Genomic DNA, 26,545 nt, shown 5'->3' with positions numbered 1-26,545 from the left:
GAATCCCCCTTAGAATTCCCTAGATTGCGTCACTAATGAGCGCAACCACCTATACACTGTAGTGTTATAAATGATGCGAGTCGAAATGATGCTTATCATATAGATCAGATTACGGCTAGTTGTGTGATTTGTAAAGCCGGCAATGTCTGCAATTGTTTCCAGGCGAAATGGTGGGTGTGGGGTGGTTATTGGAGAACAGCTATACGTATGGGGCGGCGAAGTTGAAGCGATACAACCTGGTTTCGAGGAACTATTAAAACTTTGTCCCTCCCTTCCTCACATCATCGGACCAGAACAACTACCGACCATAAGTGAAGGCCAGGATGGCAAACATTATGCCAACATGGATGTATACGATTTGAAGGAGAGGACATGGAGACAGCAGCCAACAGTGGTAGATACCCTAGATGATATGCCCCAGCTGGGTCGTGGCTGTAATATGGTTGAAATTCATGGCGACCTGTACGCTTTTTCTGGACACAATGCAAAAATGATAAAGAAAGAGTCTGCAACTAAGATCCGATATGGGATATTTTCAAGTGAAGTTTATCACCTCAAAATGACCACCTATAAGTGGAAGAAGCTGGAGGTGGTAGAAAATGAGCATATTCCACCTCCATTGTATCTGTGTGGGACACTGGGATATAAGGGAAAGTTGTGTGTGTTTGGAGGAATGACCAGGGAAGAGAGATTATGTCCAATTGGAACTGAACCAAGGAAAAGAAAGCATCTTCAAAATGGTGCCTCTTGCAAGCCGTATGGGCCTATTATGATCAACGATAAATACTGGACTAATGAGTACTTTGAATTTGATGTGCTCCAAAGTAAGTCCTGCAAAAATGCAAGTGTACATGGAATTGTGTGCATGTGTAAACTGATAGTAGTACGTACAACACTCGAGGGGTAGCTAACGTCTTGGGACTCTCGTACACTATCTCAGAAATCCAATTATAAATACATATAAATACATAAAATATTTATTGAAATAATACAGAAATACGTTTTGAAATACTTAAATATTGGGACTCTTGTACACCTTGTTGGGTTTTTGTGTGGGCACTGGCTACCCCCCGACAACACTAGTATAGTTATATGTGATATATGTGCAGTGTGTGTAGGCCTAATGTTACCGAGTTCAAAGTGCCACCCTGAGGCTGGCTCATCATAATCCTTTTTCCTTTTTAGGCATGACTCAAGCAGCCCCAAACAAAGGCGAATAATGTGGCTGCTTCTTGTATTGTGACTGTACCTGCAAAACCAGGCATGTGGGCACAGTATATCCCATCACATAACAGATCATATTAGCACCGGAATAGAATATCTGCATTCTGTAATTTGCATTACAAAGCTATAATTTAAAGTTTAAAATAGCTAAAAATTGCATGATTATGGAAAGTTATGAGTCATGAAACTTCCATAATGTACTAACTAAGCAAATTGATGTACCCATCTTCCCTGTATTTGCAGACCCAGTCATGACTCACAATTATAGTCTCTCTAGTAGCTATAGCTGAAATTTTGTGTACACTTACAGCAGAAGCTTAATCTGATATCCATAAATTCCCAATTTTCTATACACTCGGATGATATCATCTCTACTTAGGCTCTATGTACTTTAGTCTCATGTAACAACAATGATATCATCCTTGTAATGGCATATAACTACACCTTACAGTTGGCTATACCTCTAGCTGTATGGTGGAATGATTTAGTCATAGATAATATAGTACAAGTAGGGATTTGCAACAGTGACGTCACTACGGACAATCCTCATTATGTTACGGAATTTAAAAACAATAAAAATTTAACAGAATTTTCTACTGAGTAACTGACTGACTGACTGATGCCTTCAGACAAGCATAACTCAATAATGACTAAGGCTACGGACTTGTTTTTTTCACTGTTCGGCATTGCTTCAACCCGAGAGGTGCCTTTTAGTATACTGCAGTACATACAATGCATTCTTCATGGACTTAACAGTGTCCTCCTTTGTGTCCCATTTATCTTTGCTGACAGCAAAAAGTGTTGATTTGGTGGTAGCACATGATGGCTTCCCTTCGTAACGGAAGTTGTCTATGTTTTTTCATAGTGGCTATTTTGATTGCAGGATACTTTTTGAACAGTTCTTGATTCGTACTGCTGTGTAATGGGTTGAACATAGCCAACAATGAAGCATAATGGATACTTCACTTTTCAGACGATAATTGATATAACTGGGGTGTGTGGCACCATTTCTTTCTTTCGGTATGTGTGGATTACAGAGATGCTTTTCGAAAAGTTCTTGATTCGTGTAACGGGTTGAACATAGCTGACAACAGATACTCTACTTTTCAGACAATAATTAATATAGCTGGGGAATGCGGCACCATTTCAGATGCAGTATGCATGGGTTCACCAGCCATAATAATTATTTACAAAAAAAAGTTGACAAACAATCACACACAAAATTGGAATTTTTGACTAGAGTAGGGATCATAGCACATTAATAAATAGTACTGAAGCAAGCTGGAGTAGCGCACGGTATTAAATCACAGTAAAACAATAAGATGAAGTGTTATGATATCCCTACTGTGCATTTCCGTTATGGTATCTTGGAGCACAGTAGGGATATAACACTTCTTATTGTTTTAATATCGTGCACTACTCCAGCTTGTTTCAGTACTTTTATCGATGTGCTATGGTCCCTACTCCAGTTGAAAATTCCAATTTTTTTGGTGCACTTGTATATCTTGAAACGGTGTGTATCAAATACTTGTTCTGTTGAGTTGGCCACTTCATCATAAGATACATGCTGTTTACAGAGGAGTGGAGTTCACCACCAACAAGAGGCAAGAGGCCAGAACCAATGGGTGTAATGACATTCACCAGAATAAACAGCAACCAAGTTGTGATATATGCTGGAAACTACATGAAGGATAGAAGTGATGATCTCTTTATTTTTAATCTTGATACCAAAGTAAGTTATAAAGTATAAATGTTCCTCAGGTCAATATGTGACTGACTGATCATGACTAAGAGAAATCCTGTTATATTTGGCATTCTATTTTGCCATAAAATGTATTGAGTATATAACTAGAAACACGGTTACTACATAAGAACCTTTACACCTGTTATAATCACTTCAGTATGCAGTAAAGCAAAGCTCAAATCAACGAAATCCAGATTTGCCTGTTTATTAAGAATATTTTTGTTTTGCACCTGTACACTAATAAGTTATGGAAGCTTGTTTACAATGCACTAGACATAAAGTTTACCATCATCATCAATGGAATGCTTTCTTGTTTGTACACACAGAGAAATTAATTTTTAGGGAAAACACTATACCCGTATATTCATCTGTTCATGGTGAACACACTGAGCCATGCTCCATATTTGTATATACCTAGATTCAGTCATGAGTTATGAGTGATTAATTAAATGCCTGTAATTTTATTAGCTCTATACGTAGTTTTTGTACTAATACCATACCTGTTTCACTGCCCATACAAAAGTCTCAATAGTAGCAGTGAAATTTATCCCGTATTTCACTGGTAGCAGTGAAAAAGTTGTAATTGCAATTTCATTGGCTAGAATTTATGTTAACAATGTAGCGCCAATTAGTGTTGACGCGTGTTTAGTACATAGTGACAAATTGCGTATATAGCAACGCTAATGCACAGCATGCGTATATGCAGCGAGTATGGTATTAACTGGGAATAGCATGGGTAGCAGTGAAATTTGGGATAAATACCACTCGTGTTGTATTGGAAATGGCAAATTTCACTCGGCTTCGCCTCGTGAAATTTATCTTCATTTCCAATACAACACTCGTGATATTTATCCCAAATTTCACTGCTACCCATGCTATTACTAGTACAAATCGAATTTCTTGTTGTACAATACTCTAGCACTGTATAATTCCAATGCAACTTGAGTGGCTGAAATTTGGCTTGTTATTATCGGTAACACAGAAGGAAATTCAAGAAATGTGCAAACACAGCAGGTTTCATTCAACTGACATTGATACACAGAATGTACGCAAAATATATACCATTGTAGCCAAAGAGTTTATTGGGGAACTGTTCGCCTAGTCCTAACACAGTAAGGTGTTTAATTCTCACCTAAAGAAGTGCTTAGTACAAACACCTAATACAAATGACTATTGTGGCAAATGAAATTATCAAAGGTGTATAGATAACTTATGCATAGATAACATATGTAGGAGTTCACCGATTCATTGAAACCACCTAATAATGTGTTTCCACTGGAGTGGCCAGGAAAACTGACATTCCACACTGCTACTTGTCTGGTCAATCCTGATGAGGTCGGTAATACAATATGGTCTGGAGGTCCTCGACTAACACAGAAGGTGTTAATCCTGTGGGGTAAAGACGATGAAGAACATATCACTAGTGACATGTGGGTACTGGACATTGATGGAGATGACATCGAGAACTTCAAATGGAAAAAGGTGACCTTCACAATTGTATAATCATCACTTTATATGCAGAATGTAATATTGTATCTACATGTAAGCAAGTCCTAATTAGTGCCTTGTTTATGTAGGACTGTCTATAATGGTAGGTATGTGAGATGAACAGCATGTCATATATTATATGCCAGGTAAATACATTTTAATAGTGAAGCTATGTATTAGCTATCTGTGTGCAGAAATACTGACAGAGAAATAAAGATATTTTGAAATTTTATGTTTGAGTAGAGAAAAAGTAATGAAACAAGGGTGGTTGAATTCACCTGCAGCTGTACTAGCTAGCATGCAGACATTTTATTCTAATAGTTATAAAGCTGCCTCTCAACAATACCGGCAACCATAGGACAGGGCCGGAGGAGGGAAAATTGAGTTGGTCAGGCCATTGTATATGTTGAAGCTGCTACTATATACATGGTGCTGCCAATGAGAGAGGAAGTGCTGCACAGTGTGTGAAACACACTCTGCGAAGTGCAAAGCACGAGCATTCTAGGGGGGTCTGGGGGCATGCCCCCACAGGAAAATTTTTGAAAATTCGACACTCGGATATGCAGTTTTAGTGATATCTCACTGCTAGCTAGCAATATAAATCTCAAGCCTGTAGCTATCTGTTGTTCTTCAGACTTTCTATGTATTATATATGTATAGGTAATTGTAGACCTGACAGACAGGAGACACAGCATGAAACTTGCTAGGCCCATGCAGTGTACAGTTAGTTATAGCAATTAGAAGTTCAAGGGGGTCTGGGGGTGCAACCCCCAGGAGCTGCAGAATTTTTGAAATTTAAAGGCTTGAAAATGCATTAAAATTGATGCTAAAGTTTAAAGTAAAACTACTGAGCTAGCAACTTGCAACTTTCCTCCCAAATTTCACAGGGAACCCATGCAACCGCCTTATAGAATATCCTATAAGGCCACTCCAACAAAATTCCTTGTTTCCCATTCCATTGACCTTAAAAATACATGCGGGCGGGCGGTTCATTATCCATTATTCATTATAGATATTTCCACCAATTTTCGAAATTCATAACTATCTTACAGGTAAGAATAGAGTAGAAACATTTAAATTAAGAACCTTAACAGTGAAAAGCTAGCTAAATGGGCTTTCTGAATGCTAAACTAGTTACTGCTATACTGCCTATGCAGTCACAGGATAAATAATGAATATTGACAGCAATAATGCCGGAATGACCATGCGGGAAGAAAATCTGCATGCGGGCGGGAAATGGGAAACAATGAATTTTGTTGGAGTGGCCTAATTAATGTATTTACTAGTAGGCAGCTACATAGCTGGATACAGTGAATAGCTACACAGCTACAAAATGTAGTATGCTATACATGCTATACTGGTTTGTAAGCAATATAAGTGAACAAATCATCACGTAAATATACTGGTGGACAGTCACAAGATCAATCACTATTCGAAAATGGCGCGATGTGGGGAGTTTGTTCAGCATCTCGACAGGATGAGTGGGTTGTTGAAGAGGAGTGATTTCTACTCAAGATCTTATCCAGATGGCCGCCATGTAATGTATGGGTGTACAGCTTCCTGCCACGGAATGAGGCACCTAGTTTGTCGCTGCCAGCCCTTCGCTCAGTAAAAGAAGCCAAGCCAAGAAATGCTCATGATTATATATGAAGGTTGAATTGTGATATAAGTGTGCTGGTTTAGAATCAAAGAAGGCACCTACCATACACATGATAAATTAATGCCAACTGTCAGCACACGTGACACGTAGAACCCACAATCATTTCAGTACAAAATGATACGAATGCTATGCTGTACTGTAAGGTAATTTGAAGTACTGTACGTGTAGTTTTGTGCTTTAGTTAGGCTGAGAAACTATAGGTAACTACTCGTGCCATGCATTTTAAATAACATCTGAAATGTAAATATGATCGTCCAGAGATTGCATGAAAGTAATTTAGTTTGAGCTGGTCAGCTAGTTGGTCCAGTTCCAGATTATTGGTTCAGCTCAGGCCTGACCAGTGCAACCGGACCATCTCCTCCGGCCTTGTAGGATTAAATGTCCACTAGTATAGCTACAGGTGTCTCCCTGGTTTCATTGCCTATAATCTCTATATACTCAAATGTAAATTTTTCCTTGTATTTATGTGTTTACTTTTTTGTAATAACATAATTTATTACTGGTGAATATAGCAACAAAGGAATGAATGGTGCCAACATCATAAAAATGAACTATGTACTAGTAATAGCATGGGTAGCAGTGAAATTTGGGATAAATACCACTAGTGTTGTATTGGAAATTTACCATTTCCAATACAACAAGAGTGGTATTTATCCCAAATTTCACTGCTACCCATGCTATTCCCAGTTAATACCATACTCGCTGCATATATGCATGCTGTGCATTAGCGTTTCTATATACGCAATTTGTCACTATGTACTAAACACGCGTCAACACTAATTGGCGCTACATTGTTAACATAAATTCTAGCCAATGAAATTGCAATTACAACTTTTTCACTGCTGTCAGTGAAATACGGGATAAATTTCACTGCTACTATTGAGACTTTTATATGGGCAGTGAAACAGGTATGGTATTATCAAATACTGTGGCCATTCCTCTTCATTTTCAGCTCTGTTCCACCCATTATACAGTGTGTTACAAGCAAAGAACGGTACAAGAAGTGCTTCTACAATCAATCCAGTCAGTATGAAAATTACACACGATTCTCGTGAATCAACACCTTCATGGAGAAAGAAATAACAAAGAAGGACTAAGGTGAGTCTATTAGTAGCTGCTGCAGTGGTGACATCTCAGATGACAAACAATGAAGAAATTAAACCTATAACATTTATTAACCACAGTATCATAGTCGAGTAATGAAGGTCAGTCAGTTAGTAGAAAATTCACTTAAATAGAATTTTTCATAGAAAAACTCGTTGGAGGTTTTTGGGGGTACATTTTATGTCTAACCAATATATAGTTATATATACTGCCAAGCTGTCTTGGAGAAGGTGTGTTTTTTGTTCAGGAAAGCCCAATCCTCCATATGATCCCTACTACCATACTGTATGATGTTAAGCTGCCAACAATCACAAAATTGTTATGTACACACATTTTATATGTAGATGCATTTCTTTATTGTGTAAATTAATAGTGTTGCTATTAATGTTCTAACAGTTACCAACTCTTGAAGGAGTCAAGCCAACAGCCTGGCACATAGCACAGCCATACTATGCTGATGGTGTACAAGAATGTATTGTGGTGGCATTTGGTGGTAACGCACATGTTGACAAAGAAATTCCAGGATCTGCTAGAAAGGGAGTCAACACACTGAGGATGTTTGAATTTGGTAAATTGTGGGGAAATATTATTCATGCTGAGTATATAAAAAATGTTTTTAATCATATGAAGTTATTAAATTTACATGGCTTCTGTGTATGATACAAACTTTAAACCTTGCTGGTAAACAAGTTTTGTTATGTATGGGCAATGTGATGTCAGTGGTTATTGGTTATCATTTGGTGTAAATACATACCAAGGTGTGGCAGGGTACAAAACTGATCTTGTCTAGGGAAGTTGACTATAGAATTCCACAGTTTAATTGTCAAGCAGAAAACAATGACTATCAACTCTTGTGCCTACAGTTGCTCAGGAAAGATATGGAGCAGGAACTAAGCTATTGTTTATACAGTGTAGCTGTTTTAGGGCAGGTAAATTTTAAGGCTTTGTATAACATCAATGAAATAATCTATAGTAGTCCCTATATAGCACAAGCTTGCCATTGATCTTTGCTTGGTCTTACCATAACAGTTTCATCAAGTTTGACATATACTGACAGGGCAGTATTACAGGATTTTTGATAAGTATTTTGACTTGCAAGTCAAACTGGCCCAACCCAGATGCTTGCTGCTCCACCAGTAGTATACCACTGGGTCAATCACCTCAATCTTAAATTGTATTAGCCACAAAACTGAACTAATACTGAGAAAATTGGAGCAGAAGCCAGGTCATTTTGTGCCAATGGAGCACCATATTGCCTTATCAAATACCCTGCAATAGTATAGGTTATAATGTAGTGACATTTTTGCTTGCTATCTGTGCAATATGTTCATTCCAGGTATAAGGTTCTGATCAATTGTTACAGATATTTAGCATGCATGAGATATTTCAGGACCGTAGCCAGAGTTTTATCTGGGTAGGTTCATTTTGAAGAAAAGTGGACCTTTTTGTGTGGCATGATTCAGATTATATGTGACCCAGTCTGGGAAAGGGGTCTTATTGCCTATTTTAAAGTATCGAGAAATGCCGGTTTTAAGTATTTAGTGTGTTGTACCAAATTTTCACACGTTTTAGACCAATTCCTTACCTTCCAGAGCATCCACTGTTCAAGTAGCCAGCAGCTAAGTTTCCCATCATTTTAGATAGTTTTTAAACTGGGGTTGGCTGTATCAGGCGAACTCCAAAAGGGGAGGCAGGGGTGGATCCAGCAGCTGGAAAGGGGAGGGGCACAAACAGGCTAAGTTGTAAGTGGTTGGGAGAGCAAGATCAGTTCTCTTGCTAGTTGCTGCATTTTTGAAGCTGCAAATTAATCACCTCTTAGTATAGTGTCTCACTGTTGATTTTTGCCATTTTGGCCTTTGTAGATGGTTGTAAAGTCTTAAAAGCTGCTTAAAAGACTAGTAATGTCTTTAAAAGCAGCAACACGATAATTATTTTTAGAGGCACTTAGTACGCACGAAGGTGCTGGGTGACAATTTCACAGCTAGTTTGATTGGTTGATTGATTCGCTTTGGTTTTAGGTGAATTTGTAATAGTAATATTTGTATATTTTCATGAGTTATAAATTGATCTTGGTCTGACATAAAGTTTAGTACTAATCAAAAGAAGTAGCTAGCCCATGAGGGGGGGGGGGGCATTTGCCCCAAATGCCCCATCCTGGATCTGCCATTGGGAGGGAGGTGGGGGCCCAGAAGGAGGACAAAAGGCTGTTTAAAAAATTGAAAAGGAAGGCGTAGGGATGAATTAGGCCAAGTTGTGGGCCATTCAGGTCTCAAAACTGGTTCGAATGAAAGGAAATTTACAGCATAGGTCTTTATTCAACACCACGGAGCTGTACAGCCACCATCAGGCTGACCAGAGCTCCATTAAGACCCCACACTGCATGTACGGATCACCACTGGGCTTGGGAAAAGCAGCCAACAAAACCAACCACTCGAAGTCTAGCTGATTTTGATTGTGAAATTAAATAGTTTATTCATGTAGTTTTGTGTTCTTGGTGAAAAATCAAATCTGCTGATATGGGTGATAAGACCTGTATTCCCAGACTGGGTCACACTGTGTTCATCCAGCATACTTTGCATGCTGAAACTAGGGGGTTCTGGGGGCATGCCCCCCGGAATTTTATACTAATGTTGAATTTAGTGACATTTCAGTCAATAAAAATAACAATTTTTTAGGTAAGCTCAACTGTATGGATGACATCTGGAAAACTGCTACTGTAATTATACTGTCTGCACATGCATGTGTCTAAATATAATATATTGGAATGCCACAGTAACCTTTCTCATCCAGTAATTTTTCTACTAACAAAAAAAACTCTACCACCAATACAAATTCTCCTTCCTCCCTTGAACAATTATTCAATGGAACTCCCTAAAAGTTCCTGACATTGACAAAATTGATCTCGAAGCATTTAAGAATGCTGTAAGTATTATAATATGTGATTGTAATACTCAGATCAAACTAACTACATTTTTCGTGTGATGATGATATATTATACTGACTGCAAAAGATTGGAAAAGATTGAGCACTCTGTCATGATCAACAGGGGCAGTGGAGCAGAACAAAGAGTGTCTTAAACAATGAAATTTACACATTTCATGGAGTTGAAGGATGGATGCTATTCGTGGGCTCTGCATGGAGGGGCTTGTCCACTAAAATTTTTATTGTTTTAATGAAAGCTCAAGTTTAGACAATCTCAATATGTTTTTGCAGTAGTTACATACAGCTTTTAAAAGAAAATGTAATTGTGACTGTTCTATTCTATTAGAGTGGTTGACTGCTCTATTAGAGTATCTTGATCATGCATTGCATTTAATATAAGCACTGAATGAGCTACTCAGAGCACTTAATTCAGCTTCTTATTAGTGGTATGTAGTAACCTGTAGCCAATGGACTTTTGCTACTGAAAGTTTGGGCTTGTATTAGTGGCAGATCCAGAGTTTGGAAAGGGGGGATGCACTTTGCTGAAAAGTTGAATAACAAAAAAAAAAGGTCACGGCAATAATGGTTGTCCTTTACCAAATGTATATACTATAAAGTATATAAAAATTCTTATTCAGATCCTTATTCATAGCTTCATATAGTTAAGCTACACTGCCTCATGAACACTGAGACTGCTTTATTAGAGTAATTTACTGCTATATTAGAGTATTTTGATCTTTGATCTTGTATACTTTTTTTTGGAAGGGGGGCATGTGCCCCCCCTCCCCCACTCCCCTGGATCCACCACTGTGTATACTAAAATTGTGGACCTTTTTGGTAAAATTGTGGACTTTTTTGCAAGAGGGCGGTTCTTCAGAACCCCCCCAAACCCCCCCCCTGGCTATGGGCCTGTATTTTATTTGGAGATTATCAATATAGTAGGTTGAAGGTCCTCTGAGTATAAACTAAAACAACTCATAATAGCCAATTTTTGGAAGGTCGCACCCTTTTTCACAGCTGGGCTCTTGGATTAGATACCATTTATATGTTTATATATTTTAGCATTTGTATAGCTATGCTGGCTTTTGCTACCTACAGGTAAACAGAAGAACTAGATTCTAAAAGACATTTGTAGCTACCACACTTTGAAATTTTGTGCTAGCTAGAAGGAATCTTGGCTTGGTACATGTTGGTTTTCACGTTATAATTCAAAAAGATTTCCATTACGGCTTAGCTTCCACTTTGTCTACCAGTGTTGCATCAATCTAATCTAACATTAATCAGAAGTTGCCTTTATCAGTATGATACACAAACTTGGGTCTTGCAATCTGCTATCATACAGTATGGTAGTACTGTATAGTAGGGATCGCAAAGGTCTGCTAAAAATATCAAGCCTGTATATACAAGTTACCATTTCTTTATGTGTAGATTCACAGGTAGAATGTTTCCTTATGCTGACTAAATGGAAATTATCTATGTCATATCAGAGGTTGCGAAAAAGATGTGGCTATACTGTCACTTACGTGACAGTATAAATTTCATTGCAGCCATTTCTTGGCTGCCACCTTTGATATCATACGTTTTTCATACTAACCTATTTTTGGAGGGCGCATCCTTTTTCACAGCTGGAGTAGATAGATCTATCAATGGATTAGGACATTCTGTGTGCATTGTACCAGAAAAAATGTGTGTTCTAGCACAGTACTACAAAAAAATAAATAGTAAAAAATAAAATAGGCTGTAAACTAAACAGTAATGCAACTCTAATAGAGCAGTCGGCAATAGTGTGATTTGTTGTCTGGCTAAACCGCTTATGCAAACTAGTTGAAGTTTTTTTGCACCTCAGTATCAACATGTAATGGATTTTATAACAAAGTAAACAAACCAAATAAACTATTAGTTTCTCATCCCCTCCCATTTTTTCTTACTGCATAAAGGATTTTTTGTACCACTGGTGGTTGAGTTTAGCCATCTAGCACCTTTTAAATTTGATGACTAACTAGAGCAGTCTGAGAAAACTGCATTCTGAGCCATTTTAGCTATGTAGCTATAATTCAGCTATCTAGTTAAAATAAAAATCTGCCCTCCCGTAGAATGAAACTAATGCATGGCCTAAACAAATGGATTTCAAGATCCTGGATACATCTGTGACAGGCAGTTACAAAATAATGCAAAATTTTAGAATAGTACAAATGTTACTTAAAATCTACTTCATCTGCTTACCTGAAAAAGAAATAAATAGAACAAAAAGAAATGTCAAAGCAGCCAAACTGTGAAAAAAGGGTATGTCCTTCAAAAAATAGGCTAGTATAAAAAAAGAGATATCAAAGGTGGCTAGGGACCCGCCGATTATGCTCATAATTTTACCTATTATGCTATGCTGCACTGCTCAAAAATTTACCTATTATGCTTAAATTTATGCTCAATACTTACCTATTATGCTCAAATTATGCCCAATTATTTATGCCTCAGTTCTCATACTCTACCAATAATTTCCAGTTTATGGATAAATAATAAGTGGCTGAAGCACAAACTTACTTGTCAAAATGCATATTACAGAAAAGATCGATATACTCTAATAGAACAGTCAGCTATAGTACCTATACGATTGTTCTATTAGTGTTACTGACTGTTCTATTAGAGTATATCGATCTTTCTGTGATAGCTACTAAGGATTCATACTATTACACAAATATTCTACCCATTATGCTAGCATTATGCTCAATGCTTTCAGGCACTTATTATGCTCATAATTATGCCAGCATAATCGGCGGGTCCCTAAAGGTGGCACCCAAGAAATGGCTACAATGATATGTCAATAAATTAAGTGACAGTATAATATCATTGCAGTCATTTCTTGGCCGCCACCTTTGATATCACATCTTTTTATAAGGCCACACCATTGGCTGTTTTGGATTAGCTATATACATACAATATATAGACAAGAACATGTCATTATAAATGGGATTTTACTGAGTATTGTTTTTTAAAATTATTTTTTTATTTTACAGTGTGAAACATATGTATCACACATATTCTGTACTATGAACTCTTAGTTGATTGATTCACTGGTGCTTCTGTACATGTCTTAGGAGTCCCTTCTCTACGTCAGTTTTGTCTCATGACAGTCAGTATCAACAAAACATTGTATGATCTCGGAAAAGTCAGCAATGTGGTACTTCATCAGATTGATCAGTTCAACTATCAAAACAGTCTGGAAACAGTGATTCCAATGATGTTTGGTGCTGCTGCAGTGTAACTAACTTTTTTAGGCGTGCATGTATTCAATACTTCACATCAAGAGTTCATAATATATATACTAAGGAGAGTATCCTACTCTCATATACCCCTGTAGAAAGGCGTATCGTGAAGTTATGATGTAACACTTCTGAGTTCGCCCGTTTTTCTTTGTATAATTAATGATGTCATTCGTTGAACATGGTACCGATTGAACGCGTGCCTACCAACGTGGCTAGCAACCAAATTAACTCCAGCTCTAAGCGTTTCTCACCCAACTATAATCGTTCCTTCATGGGTTAAGACCGCTTCGTAGGCGTTTCTTACTAGGCCATTCACGAATACGGCTATCCTGAGCGTCACAAGTGTGAAACGGTGCTAACGATTCTTGCACTTTTACGGCTTCCTGTACGTCACAAACCACAACATCCTGTCGTTACGTCATAACTTCACGATACGCCTTTCTACAGGGGTATATGAGAGTAGGATACTCTCCTTAGTATATATATTATGAACTCTTGTTCACATGCTATTCATGAAAACATCCCATTTGCACTTAACTTAGTTGAGACATTTATGTGCATGCATTCTGTGTTATATAATACATACATGGTAAATTGATTGAACAACCTGTCATTTGTTTCTGTTCTGATTTTAATCTTTCTGTTCTTGTTTTAATTATCAGCCAATGTTAAGAACCCTTGTGGACACTGACATATGATGACAACCACCTTCACATGTAGTTCTTTCATCTCACTCAACGAGTTATCCTTACACCTTGCAATAACACCAGTTACTGAAAGTTGACAATCACTTATTATTAACACTTTACAGTGACCAACACTGAAGGTCTACAGCATTATGTGCTGCAGCCTTAGGATTACCTAACCTAATTTCAAGGACTTACACTTACTGACTTAGACTTATAGCTGGAAAGGTGTAACAGAAAAGGGGCCAAAGTAAGGGAAAAAATCCCTCCAACCCCAGGATTCGAACTGCAGGTAACCCAATGTCTAGTTGGGGCCACACTCAGTCTTCCTCCAGGAGGGATGGATTTTCTTCTTTAAACCTAAAGTATTTATTATTAACACTTTACAGTGACCAGCACTGAAGTAAATTTACATCCTGATGAGGTATTTAAATAGTTTAAAGGAGTGCACTCAATGGATAGCTATCCTGCATCTTTAGTGTGGTGAGAGTGTTGGTGCACGTCTTGCTCTAAGGGGCCCCAACATGAGGAGGACTGCAACAGAGGTTTGCAGTGCAGTGTCTGGGTTGCAAGCTTCTGTATACTGCCACTAAATGGTCATGCAATTGTCTTAGGGACCATCCATAATTTTCAGTCTTTATGCAAGCGTACAAAGAGTACTCTTTTTTCTAACTCCCTCCCTCCTTCACAAAGCATACTGTATAAATGTTGATACTATGTACAGTATATACACGATGATTATTCATCATTTTATAAGCGTACATGTGATTTAACCCCCTCCCCCCAAGCGTACTCTTTGTACTCTTGCGTAAAGGCTGAAAATATAATGGATGACCCCTTAGCAACTTGCATGCTATTTCAGACTCTGTGGATAAGGGTGATTCATTGACAGTTTTGTATGGTATGCAATCTAAAATATTGAGCTACTTAAAGTTTTGCATTCTGGGTTTGAGTTTAGCATGTTAATTTAGTTAGGCTAAGCATTTTCTAAATGATTGAGTGAGTCAGCATTGTATAGTTCAGTTACTAAAGCATCACTAAAAATCATTTCTGTAATGTGGGGATTGTTTTTTACACAGCACATTTCAACCATGCCTGATATGACAAGATGGCTCAGACATTCTCAACCTATACTCCTAAGTAATGCTTTACAGCAGTCCAGCAGTGTAAAGTATTCCTTATAAAGTAGCTCATGTCCATTACAATTGTGAATATATATATAAGGACATTAAGTTTGTCCTTACCACCTTAAGAATTAAATTAAGCTCTGTGATGCAATGTGTGTGGGATGCTGCATGTGTAGTGTGTTCTTATGTTGTGACATGTGTTACGTTGAATCCCCCCCCCCCCCCCATGTGTTCCTGTGTTAGTTCAGTATGTTTGTATATGTCTATGGTCAGTCAGTGTCTGCTTGTTCTCAGCATTGTATATAATGTTGTAGAGCCAGGTGTGGTGGAAGGATGGTTTGCGTAGGGAAGCATACCACAATGTACACTAGAGATGTAAGTGTGCTTGTGGCCTGATCTAAGAAGATTATAGTGCATGCAGCACATTAATCATTTCATTTGGAGAAGGGAATGCTTCGACCATTCATGAAAATTGCATATTCTGTCAATATACCCATGCATGGTATGGCATGCTGGCTCTCTTGGCAGCCCAACACACATGTTAACTGTTAGTATCAGAGTTTACTTTTAGATACTGCTACACCAAATGTAGTATAATATTTCAATACATAACTATACAGTGATACAAACATAAAATATGCTAGCTAAATACATATATAGAACTTTTTCATATCATCTTTGTTCAGCAGCATAAATAAAATAGTACATCTTTCACAAATTGCTGCACAACCGCCAATTAAAATGCTGTAATCTCCAAGCAAATATAATGCTAAAGTGTAAATCACTCCACTTGCCAAACTGACAGATGACATAATTACTGCAATCTTTAGTAAACATTTATGACTACTATCAGCTTGTGAGGAGTTGTTGTTTTTTGATAAAGTGTAGAGCAAAATACCACAACAAACTGAGAAAACAATTTGAGCAATAACTGTACTGGTATATAGTGCTATACCAAAGAATTGTGCATTGGGAGCAGCTTTGTACATATCAGAAGGTGCTATACAATATCCAGCTGAAGTCATGTAACTCGCTTCTTGAAGTACTAAGATCAAAGCTCTGTTGGTACTCAAAATGATAATGACACCAACCACCACAGCTATTAATCTCCAAAAGAGTTTCTGTATGGCTTCCTCAGATAGTATGGAATACAGTTTATAACAGCGATAAAATGTGTAGAAAATAATTACTACAATTTCAGTTTCAATAAAGTTTGCAGCCTGAACAAAGCCAAATAAAATCAGTAAAAGTGTAATACACACTCCATTTGGAACCTGTATGGTATACATTGTGAGTAAAGTGATAAATGTAGCAAGATACATTGCCAGCCAAAATGCTGTGGACACCAGGAGTAAACGAAATGGAAGTATTGTATATTTTTTCTTCTTTATTATCACAATTAATATTGATATATTGAAAAAAAATCCTATCACGCCAACTGCATATTCAGCAAATATGTAAACCAAACTTGGTTTAGTATTTTCTTCTTGTTCACAATAACTGATATTGTTATCACTGAACTTCAGTAGCTGCAGTGTAGTGGTTGTACATCCCAGATGATAGTGCTCTTTATAATATGCAATATTCAGTTCATCTCCTGTTTTTATGACCTTTACTGTACAGTTATCAACATGACAATATTGCGCAGCATCAAATATCACAACTGTACTGACATTGAGGTCATCATAAGGAATTGTACAGTTGATAAGATCCAGAGGACATCCATTAGCTGCAAGGAGTACTCCAAGTAACAAACTTGTTATCATCAGCATATTGAGAGTTTGCATGTGGAGCAGTGAAGTATGCGCATGCTATTTATAGTGCATCTGTAGAAGAGGTTGTCTTAAGTCACTGAACAACTTTAACTTGATATGTATTTGAGATCACTATATTATATACACACGTACGTAGAGCTACGTAGCATGTGCAATGAAACTTGATTTCCTGTATTAATTGCATCATGTGGTTATGGTAACAAGTTAAACAGGTTTACAGAACCATCATAATTAAAATGACCTGAAACAACGTAACATTGATGAGTACCTGCAATTCCTAGTTACGTACTTACTGCAGACTAAGCTGTAACTGACAATGATGATTAACTTAAAGAACACATACAGTGTATAAACACAGCATACTGCACAAGCATGCAAATGTAGGAATTCACTTGATTTGGTCACATATTATACAAAATGCTGTTGATATGCAGCATTTGGTTTCAACATGTGTGGATAGTAATTTGATAATTGAACATGAATTTACATCAAGACACAAGATAGTGTGTCGTGCGGCCCAAGAAACCGGCGCGCCACACCGTGAGTATATCATAGATGTACTATACACATAGGGATTGGAAACGGAACTCGCGCACTATAACATCCGTGTTTCGATTTGCGTCATAGTGCCGTTGCTAAGGACGATGATGGCGAGCAGGAGTGTCCGTAGTTTGTTTGTTGCTAACTTCACTTCAGGATGAAGCAGTTAAGTCTCCCAGGGCAATAACAAAAGTTTGAAGAGTTTGCAAGAGCCGTATTTCGGCGAATTTTCGGTAGTGACACATTGGACGCTGGTGCATGATTTATCCAGTTTGTTTAGTGACTGATTTCAACGACCCGTGACCTTGTACTGAGTCGTATATTTGAAAGAACGGACTTTAGATGTATTCCATACCATACCATACTGTCCTGCAAGTGTGTCTGCAACTAGCTAATAGAACACTTGGTCCACCAGGCCACATTCTTCAATTCCCAGTCCAGGTCATTCTATGATTTCATAGATTTGCAGGAGGCCTGTATGAAAGCTTTAGTACTTACGTGGCATTATACTACAAAGTGGATAAACATGATTGATTGGTCCCAGTATGACTTCAGTTAATTACACAAGCCATTCACCATTGCTACAGAGTTGGCTAAAGGTAGCCGCACCAGTACAACCAGACTGTGTTAAGTCGACATTCCTCAGGGCAGTGCATTGGGTCCTCTCTTATTTTTAATATATGTTAATGACTTACCATCTCAAGTCACCGGTGGTTTACTGCTACAGTATGCTGACGATACCACTATTATATGCAGTGCACCTACTAAGGATGATGTAGCTTCATTAATGAATAGTCAGTTGAAGTTAATTGACCAGTGGACCAGTGCTAATAAGATGACAGTGAACTACAGCAAGTCATCTGTCATGTGGTTTAGAGTGTCTAATAGAAGATTGCCACATGGTTACCCACCAATTATGATGGATGATGTTATACAATCTGTGATGCCCAAACAGAAATACCTTGGTCTGATATTTGATGAGCGTTTAACATGATATTACCATGTCTCAAAAGTGTGTAAATCCATGTCATACTATCTGCATTTTGCTTTGTAAACATCGGCATGTCCTTACAGATGACTTCTTGAAAACTCTCGCAGAAAGTTTAGTTTTTTCTCACTTGACCTATTGCCTGCCTGTGTGGGGTCCTTCATTGCCACATTGTTCATTTGAACGCATCAAACGTATGCAGAACCATGCTGTCCGTTTGTGTAGATGTCTTCACAAGTATGACCATGTTAGTCATCATTACCACTCATTGAACTGGTTACCTTTTGAACTATTAGTCCAGTATCGCTCTCTTTGTGCTCTGCATAGAATGTTCAAGTACCAACGTTTACCATTAGATCCACCAATTGTGTTTGGTAGTACACACTCCTACCATACTAGAACTTCTGCAATTTTTGCTCAGCTGATTGTCTTTTGCACAAAAACATTTTAGATATAAGTCAACTATGTGGTGGAATGCTTTACCTGAGGAAATGGTGATGGCAAGAGATTTTTCTGATGAACTGTTTTTATGTTTATTGTCAGTTACTTAATTGATTTTGTAATTATTTTCTGTATGTTTTGTGTTGTATTCTTGTGGTTGTATCATGTGTCATGTACTATAAACCATAATGTATGTGTGTTTGTAGTGGTTTTTTTTTGTGTGTACTCAACCAGGGAAGAACGGCTGGTGCCGACTGGTTTTGAGTTTAAATTCTAAATCAAATCGACAATCCCTCACACTAACTAACAAAGAAACCATACACTTTGAATATTTTAACGGTACAGTAATATGTGTATGTTGAATTACATGTGCAATGTAGCTAGCTATAAGTGTTTATGTCACTTCTTTTGAAAGTACACGTACTGTTTAAACATATAATTTGGTAGTGCATCTTGAGCTCTTGCTTGTTGGTCATCAGTACACTGTCATTTGGTGTTCTTTGATGGATGTCTAATCATGTGGCTTGGATGATTTCTTCAAAATTTTGTGTCTTATTAGAAGATTGTCTTTCATCCCCGTGCCATACAGCTTTGGTTTCAGAGCAATCCAACACACACTTTACACCCCCCAAGTGTGGTAGTAGTTGATGGTATGGTAAATTGATATCTAGCATTGGTCATGGGCCTACTAAAACTGAGTCCACAAGTGTAAAGTGGTAAGCACAGTAATTTTATACAATATGACAATTGATACAATAACTCCAAGTTGCCTATTACACTACACACTTGATATAGATTTCAAAACAAAGCTACCTAAGCTGCTTCCCAACACAGAGAATCTGTGAAAAGTCTACAAAAATGAGACGGTGTGGCCATAACATAATTCGCTTACCTCTTGACATACTGGTGGCTTGTTTATTACAAACAACAGCCTCTTGTGGTTGCACACGCTTTCCTGTTATTGTGTACAAGGCTAGGTTAACCAATTCATCAAGTTAAAAGTCGACAAATTGCTAATAGTTGGCAAATAAAGCCATTAGAAATAATATCGCGCTCGTAACTACGGACAGTATCTATGGCGACTAACTAGCGCAAGCGAAACGTGGATGATTTTTCGAGCTCGTTACGTCACATTGGGAATTTGTACAGAGACGTCACGTGAGTTACTTCCGTTTCCAATCCCGTTGTAAAGTTTAGTATATCTATGAGTATATTAACAGGAAGAAAGAAAACGCAATTTTCACACCTATGTAGCTCTGTGATCCCTTATCCGATTGGAACCAAATTTGCTACAGACGTGCCGGCCAGTGATGGGAGTCTACATACCAAATTTGAAGAAAATCGATCCAGCCATTTCCCAGATACTAGTGAACGAAATTTCGTTTTAGTTTCTTCGTTTTTTTTCTTCTTCATCTTCATTTCGCACACTTCGCAAAATCCGCCATAAAACACGAATGCATACTCGGACAGGGTTGAAATTTGGCACACTTGAAGGGCTCAGTAAGGCGGATCTCAGTACCAACTTTGGTAGGAATCCGATGAACATTCACGGAGTTATGAGCGATTATGTCCGTAAAACAAGGTCGAAGGTCTGTCACGCCTACAGGGTAAACCTCTTGGAGGAATGAGTTGAAAATTGATATATAGATGGAGTAACCATCGTAGGAGTGCCTTTTTGTGGTTTGAAAGGAATTGAGATAAAGACCATGGAGATATGACACAAAATCCAACCTGTGTCAAAATTACGCGATCAATTTTTTATGAATAAAATAACTATTAGTTTTCACATCTACCAGGCAAACCGTTTAGAGCAATGAGCTGAAAATCAGTACGTAGCTGGAATAATCATCATAGAAAGTCGTTGCAGTAGTACAGAAGAATCGGATTACAAACCACTGAGTTATGATTCGAAAGGCAACTACGTGTAGCAAATGCGAGATCGAGATACTCTAATAGAACAGTCACCCTAATAGAGCATTCAGCTACGTTTATAACTTACTCTGTTATAGAATTAAATTACATTGTAAGATATTCTGTGCGGAATTCAGCTACAAACTGAACAGTTAATCTGAGAGACAATTCAGCTACATGCCAGTCACCCTGTAGAGAGTTCATCTAGAAACAAGTCACCCTGTAGAGAGATCGGCTAGAAGAAGTCACCTTGTAGAGAGTTCAGCTACAAAGAAACCATCATGTAGAGAGTTCAGCTGCAAACAAATCACCCTGTAGAGAGATCAGCTAGAAGAAATCACCTTGTAGAGAGTTCAGCTACAAAGAAACCATTATGTAGAGAGTTCAGCTGCAAAAAAATCAATCACTCAGTAGAGATTTCAGCTAGAAGAAGTCACCTTGTAGAGAGTTCAGCTGCAAATAAATCACCCTGTAGAGAATTCAGCTACAAACAAATCACCCTGTAGAAAGATCAGCTAGAAGAAGTTACCTTGTAGAGAGTTCAGCTACAAAGAAACCACCATGTAGAGAATTCAGCTGCAAACAAATCACCTGTAGAGAGTTCAGCTAGAAACAAGTCACCCTGTAGAGAGATCAGCTAGAAACAAGTCACCCTGTAGAGAGTTCAGTTAGAAGAAGTCACATTGTAGAGAGTTTAGCTACAAAGAAACTATCATGTAGAGAGTTCAGCTGCAAACAAATCACCCTGTAGAGAACTCAGCTACAAACAAATCGCCCTGTAGAAAGATCAGCTAGAAGAAGTTACCCTGTAGGGAGTTCAGCTACAAACTGTAGAGAGTTGCAAACAAGTTATCTGTAGGGAATAATTAACATGTAATAAATGTATTATTATTATATATATAATTTGTACCGGCATTTACTGATAAAATCAGAATTAGTTAAAGTATTTAAAAACTTCTCTTCTTCCTGCGGTAAAGAAAAAATGATGGTTAAAAAAGCCCCAAAGCCGGCCATAGGCCAGCTTTGGGGTATACAAATACAAAAAGAAGTGAAATCTAATCCAAAACAGCCAAGCTGTAAAAAAAGAGTGCGGCCCTCAGAAAGGCTATGGTGAAAAAAGATGTGAAATCCAAGGTGGCGGGCAAGAAATGGCTGTGATGGTAGGTTAATGGTAAAAATTTTAATAACGACAATTCAGGTAAATTTTGTGCCAAGACCAAGCGGCACCAAATTCACCTGAATTGTCGTTATTAAAATTTTTACCATTAACCTACCATCACAGCCATTTCTTGGCCGCCACCTTGGATTTCACATCTTTTTTCACCATAGCCTTTCTGAGGGCCACACTTTTTTTTTACAGCTTGGCTGTTTTGGATTAGATTTCACTTCTTTTTGTATACCCTAAAGCCGGCCTATGGCCGGCTTTGGGGCTTTTTTAACCATCTTTTTTTCTTTACAACAGGAAGAAGAGAAAGATGAAGAAGTTTTTAAATACTTTAACTAATTCTGATTTTATCAGTAAATGTACAAATTATATATACATAATAATACATTTATTACATGTTAATTATTCCCTACAGATAACTTGTTTGCAACTCTCTACAGGGTGATTTGTTTGTAGCTGAACTCCCTACAAGGTAACTTCTTCTAGCTGATCATTCTAAAGGGCGATTTGTTTGTAGCCGAGTTCTCTACAGGGTGATTTGTTTGCAGCTGAACTCTCTACATGGTAGTTTCTTTGTAGCTGAACTCTCTACAAGGTAACTTCTTCTAGCTGATCTTTCTACAGGGTGATTTGTTTGTAGCTGAATTCTCTACAGGGTGATTTATTTGTAGCTGAACTCTCTACAAGGTGATACTTCTAGCTGATCTCTCTACAGGGTGACTTGTTTCTAACTGAACTCTCTACAGGGTGATCTGTTCATAGCTGAACTTTCTACTGGGTGATTTGTTTGCAGCTGAACTCTCTACATGGTGGTTTCTTTGTAGCTGAACTCTCTACAAGGTAACTTCTTCTAGCTGATCTTTTTACAGGGCATATTTGTTTGTAGCTGAGTTCTCTACACGGTGATTTGTTTGCAGCTGAACTCTCTACATGGTAGTTTCTTTGTAGCTGAACTCTCTACAATGTGACTTCTTCTAGCTGAAGTCTCTACAGGGTGACTTGATTCTAGCTGATCTCTCTACAGGGTGACTTGTTTCTAACTGAGCTCTCTACAGGTGATTTATTTGCAGCTGAACTCTCTACATGGTGGTTTCTTTGTATCTGAACTCTCTACGAGGTAACTTCTTCTAGCTGATCTTTCTACAGGGTGATTTGTTTGTAGCTGAATTCTCTACAGGTGATTTATTTGCAGCTGAACTCTCTACAAGGTGACTTCTTCTAGCTGAACTCTCTACTGAGTGATTGATTTTTTTGCAGCTGAACTCTCTACATGATGGTTTCTTTGTAGCTGAACTCTCTACAAGGTGATTTCTTCTAGCTGATCTCTCTACAGGGTGATTTGTTTGCAGCTGAACTCTCTACATGGTGGTTTCTTTGTAACTGAACTCTCTACATGTTGATTTGTTTGTAGCTGAACTTCCTACAGGGTGATCTGTTCGTAGCTGAACTCCCTACAAGGTAACTTCTTCTAGCTGATTTTTCTACAGAGCGATTTGTTTGTAGCTGAGTTCTCTACAGGGTGATTTGTTTGCAGCTGAACTCTCTACATGGTAGTTTCTTTGTAGCTGAACTCTCTACAATGTGACTTCTTCTAGCTGAACTCTCTACAGGTGACTTGTTTCTAGCTGATCTCTCTACAGGGTGACTTGTTTCTAGCTGAATTCTCTACAGGTGATTTGTTTGCAGCTGAACTCTCTACATGGTGGTTTCTTTATAGCTGAACTCTCTACAATGTGACTTCTTCTAGCTGATCTCTCTACAGGGTGATTTGTTTGTAGCTGAACTCTCTACAGGTGATTTGTATGTAGCTGAACTCTCTACAAGGTGATACTTCTAGCTGATCTCTCTACAGGATGACTTGTTTCTAACTGAACTCTCTACAGGGTGATCTGTTCATAGCTTAACTTTCTACTGGGTGATTTGTTTGTAGCTGAATTCTCTACATGGTGGTTTCTTTGTAGCTGAACTCTCTACAAGGTAACTTCTTCTAGCTGATCTTTTTACAGGGCATATTTGTGTAGCTGAGTTCTCAACAGGGTGATTTGTTTGCAGCTGAACTCTCTACATGGTAGCTTCTTTGTAGCTGAACTCTCTACAATGTGACTTCTTCTAGCTGAACTCTCTACAGGGTGACTTGTTTCTAGCTGATCTCTCTACAGGGTGACTTGTTTCTAGCTGAACTCTCTACAGGTGATTTGTTTGCAGCTGAACTCTCTACATGGTGGTTTCTTTGTAGCATGAACTCTCTACAAGGTGACTTCTTCTAGCTGATCTCTCTACAGGGTGACTTGTTTCTAGATGAACTCTCTACAGGGTGACTTGCATGTAGCTGAAATATCAGATTAACTGTTTGTAGCTGAATTCCGTACAGGATATCTTGCAATGTAATATCATTCTATAATGGAGTAAGTTATAAACGTAGCTGAATGCTCTATTAGGGTGACTGTTCTATTAGAGTATCTCGATCTCGCATTTGCTACACGTAGTTGCCTTTCGAATCATAACTCAGTGGTTTGTAATCCGATTCTTCTGTACTACTGCAAGGACTTTCTATGATGCTTATTCCAGCTACATACTGATTTTCAGCTCATTGCTCTAAGCGGTTTGCCTGGTAGACGTGAAAACTAATAGATTTTGTATTCATAAAAATCGATCGCGTAATTTTGACACAGGTTGGGTTTTGTGTCATATCTCCATGGTCTTTATCTCAATTCCTTTTAAACCACAAAAAGGCACTCCTACGATGGTTACTCCATCTACATATCAATTTTCAACTCATTCTTCCAAGGGGTTATCCTGTAGGCGTGACAGACCTTCGACCTTATTTTAAGCACATAATCGGTCATAACTCCGTGAATGTCCATCGGATTCCTACCGAGGTTGGTACTGAGATCCGCCTTAATGAGCACGTCACGTGTGCCAAATTTCATCCCGATTGGAGTACGCATCCGTGTTTTATGGCGGATTTTGCGAAGTGTGCGAAATGAAGATGAAGAAGAAAAAAACGAAGAAATTAATACGAAATTTTGTTCTCTCGTATCTCGGAAATGGCTGGACCAAATTTCTTCTAATTTGGTATGTAGACTTCCATAACTGGCCGGCACGTCTGCAGCAAGTTTGGGTCCAATTCACAGAGCTACATATGTGTGAAAATTGCGTTTTCTTTCTTCCTGTTAATATACTCACGGTGTGGCGCGCCGGCTTCTTGGGCTGCACAACACACTATCGTGTGTCTTGATATGCTGTAGTATACAATTGACTTATTGCTGGATACCTGTACAGCATAGAAACTTATTCATATTTACACAGCCCTATAACCTATTTAGTATAACATGATGTGTGATGGTTGCATGTACTCATTTGTGTAACTGTCACCTCAACAGTTTTCCGTAGAGGATTTGCATTGGCTCCATCATTACCCTGGCAGTTGGTAATGTCTATACGTTCAAGTGATGCTTTACCTGATGATAATTGTGCTTTCTAATGATATGGATAGCAAATTATTATTTTCTCCTTGATGAATACATATGCATTGAGAGGTTTATATGATCCCAGCTTGTACTATACACATATGAATCATATTCAACCTGTAGGTCTGCATATTCAAGAAATTTTGACATTTGCAAGCTGTAGGCCTGTACATATACATGCACCAGTATTTCAAAAAATGAAACTGAAATTGATATCAAGACATGTTAGAATGATGTTTATGTAATATAAATCTAATCCAAAACAGCCAAGCTGTAAAAAAAGTGTGCGGCCCTCAGAAAGGCTAAGGTGAAAAAAGATGTGAAATCCAAGGTGGCGGCCAAGAAATGGCTGTGATGGTAGGTTAATGGTAAAAATTTTAATAATGACAATTCAGGTGAATTTTTGTGCCGCTTGTTCTTGGCACAAAATTCACCTGAATTGTCATTACAGTGGACCTCCGACCCTCTCTAATCCGGATCCTCGGATAATCCGAACGGGTCATGTAGCTAGCAAAAAAAAACAAGAAAAAAAAACTAATTAACGCCCAGCATTAAACGCGTTTTTAGCGAGGTTAAAAAGTTGAGGATATGGCTGAAGAAAAGCAAAAACGTGTGACCTTATCAATTGAGCAAAAGTTTACTATATTGAAAAAGATTACTGGAGGAGCAAGTTTAAGCTACATTGCTAAAGAATATGGCATTGGCAAATCAACTGTAAGTGACATTAAAAAGAATGAAGATAAGCTAAAGTGAAGAAGTGACTAGACTAAGTGTTATTCATACCAAGTGTTTCACTTGGTATGAATGTCAAGATGAGTGCACTACCCCATCACTTTCAGTAATGCTAACTAACTTACTCTTGACACTTACTTTCATTCAACTTATCTGCAAAAACGTATACACTGTACTGTAAAACTTGATCTATGTGAAGACCTCTTATATACTTATTTAGTCAATAAAAGCTTAAAACAGTGTTAATTGATGATTCACAAATCCGAACGTTTCAGTAATCTGAACAGCCTTTGGTCCCAGGGGAAGTC

The 26,545-nt window shown here is 38.0% G+C and overlaps 1 protein-coding gene across 2 annotated transcripts; it reads left to right on the top strand.

The window, feature by feature from the left end:
- Positions 1-15: 15 nt before the first annotated feature.
- LOC136240480 (kelch domain-containing protein 1-like) lies at positions 16-13,459 on the top strand. Of its 2 annotated transcripts, XM_066031469.1 has the most exons (5): positions 19-824; positions 2,802-2,956; positions 4,202-4,450; positions 7,617-7,788; positions 13,235-13,459. In XM_066031469.1, exons 1-5 carry the CDS (start codon positions 143-145, stop codon positions 13,399-13,401), a joined length of 1,425 nt encoding a protein of 474 aa, XP_065887541.1. In that variant the 5' UTR covers positions 19-142; the 3' UTR covers positions 13,402-13,459. The 2 variants fall into 2 exon arrangements, with proteins under 2 accessions (XP_065887542.1, XP_065887541.1); XM_066031470.1 differs by lacking the exon at positions 4,202-4,450 and having other exon boundaries at positions 16-824.
- Positions 13,460-26,545: the final 13,086 nt, after the last annotated feature.

The sequence above is a fragment of the Dysidea avara genome, chromosome 12, assembly GCF_963678975.1.
Source record: "Dysidea avara chromosome 12, odDysAvar1.4, whole genome shotgun sequence".
Lineage (NCBI taxonomy): Eukaryota > Metazoa > Porifera > Demospongiae > Dictyoceratida > Dysideidae > Dysidea > Dysidea avara.
The sequence above is the reverse complement of the archived record's forward strand: the minus strand, read 5'-3'. Positions and strand labels throughout refer to the sequence as shown.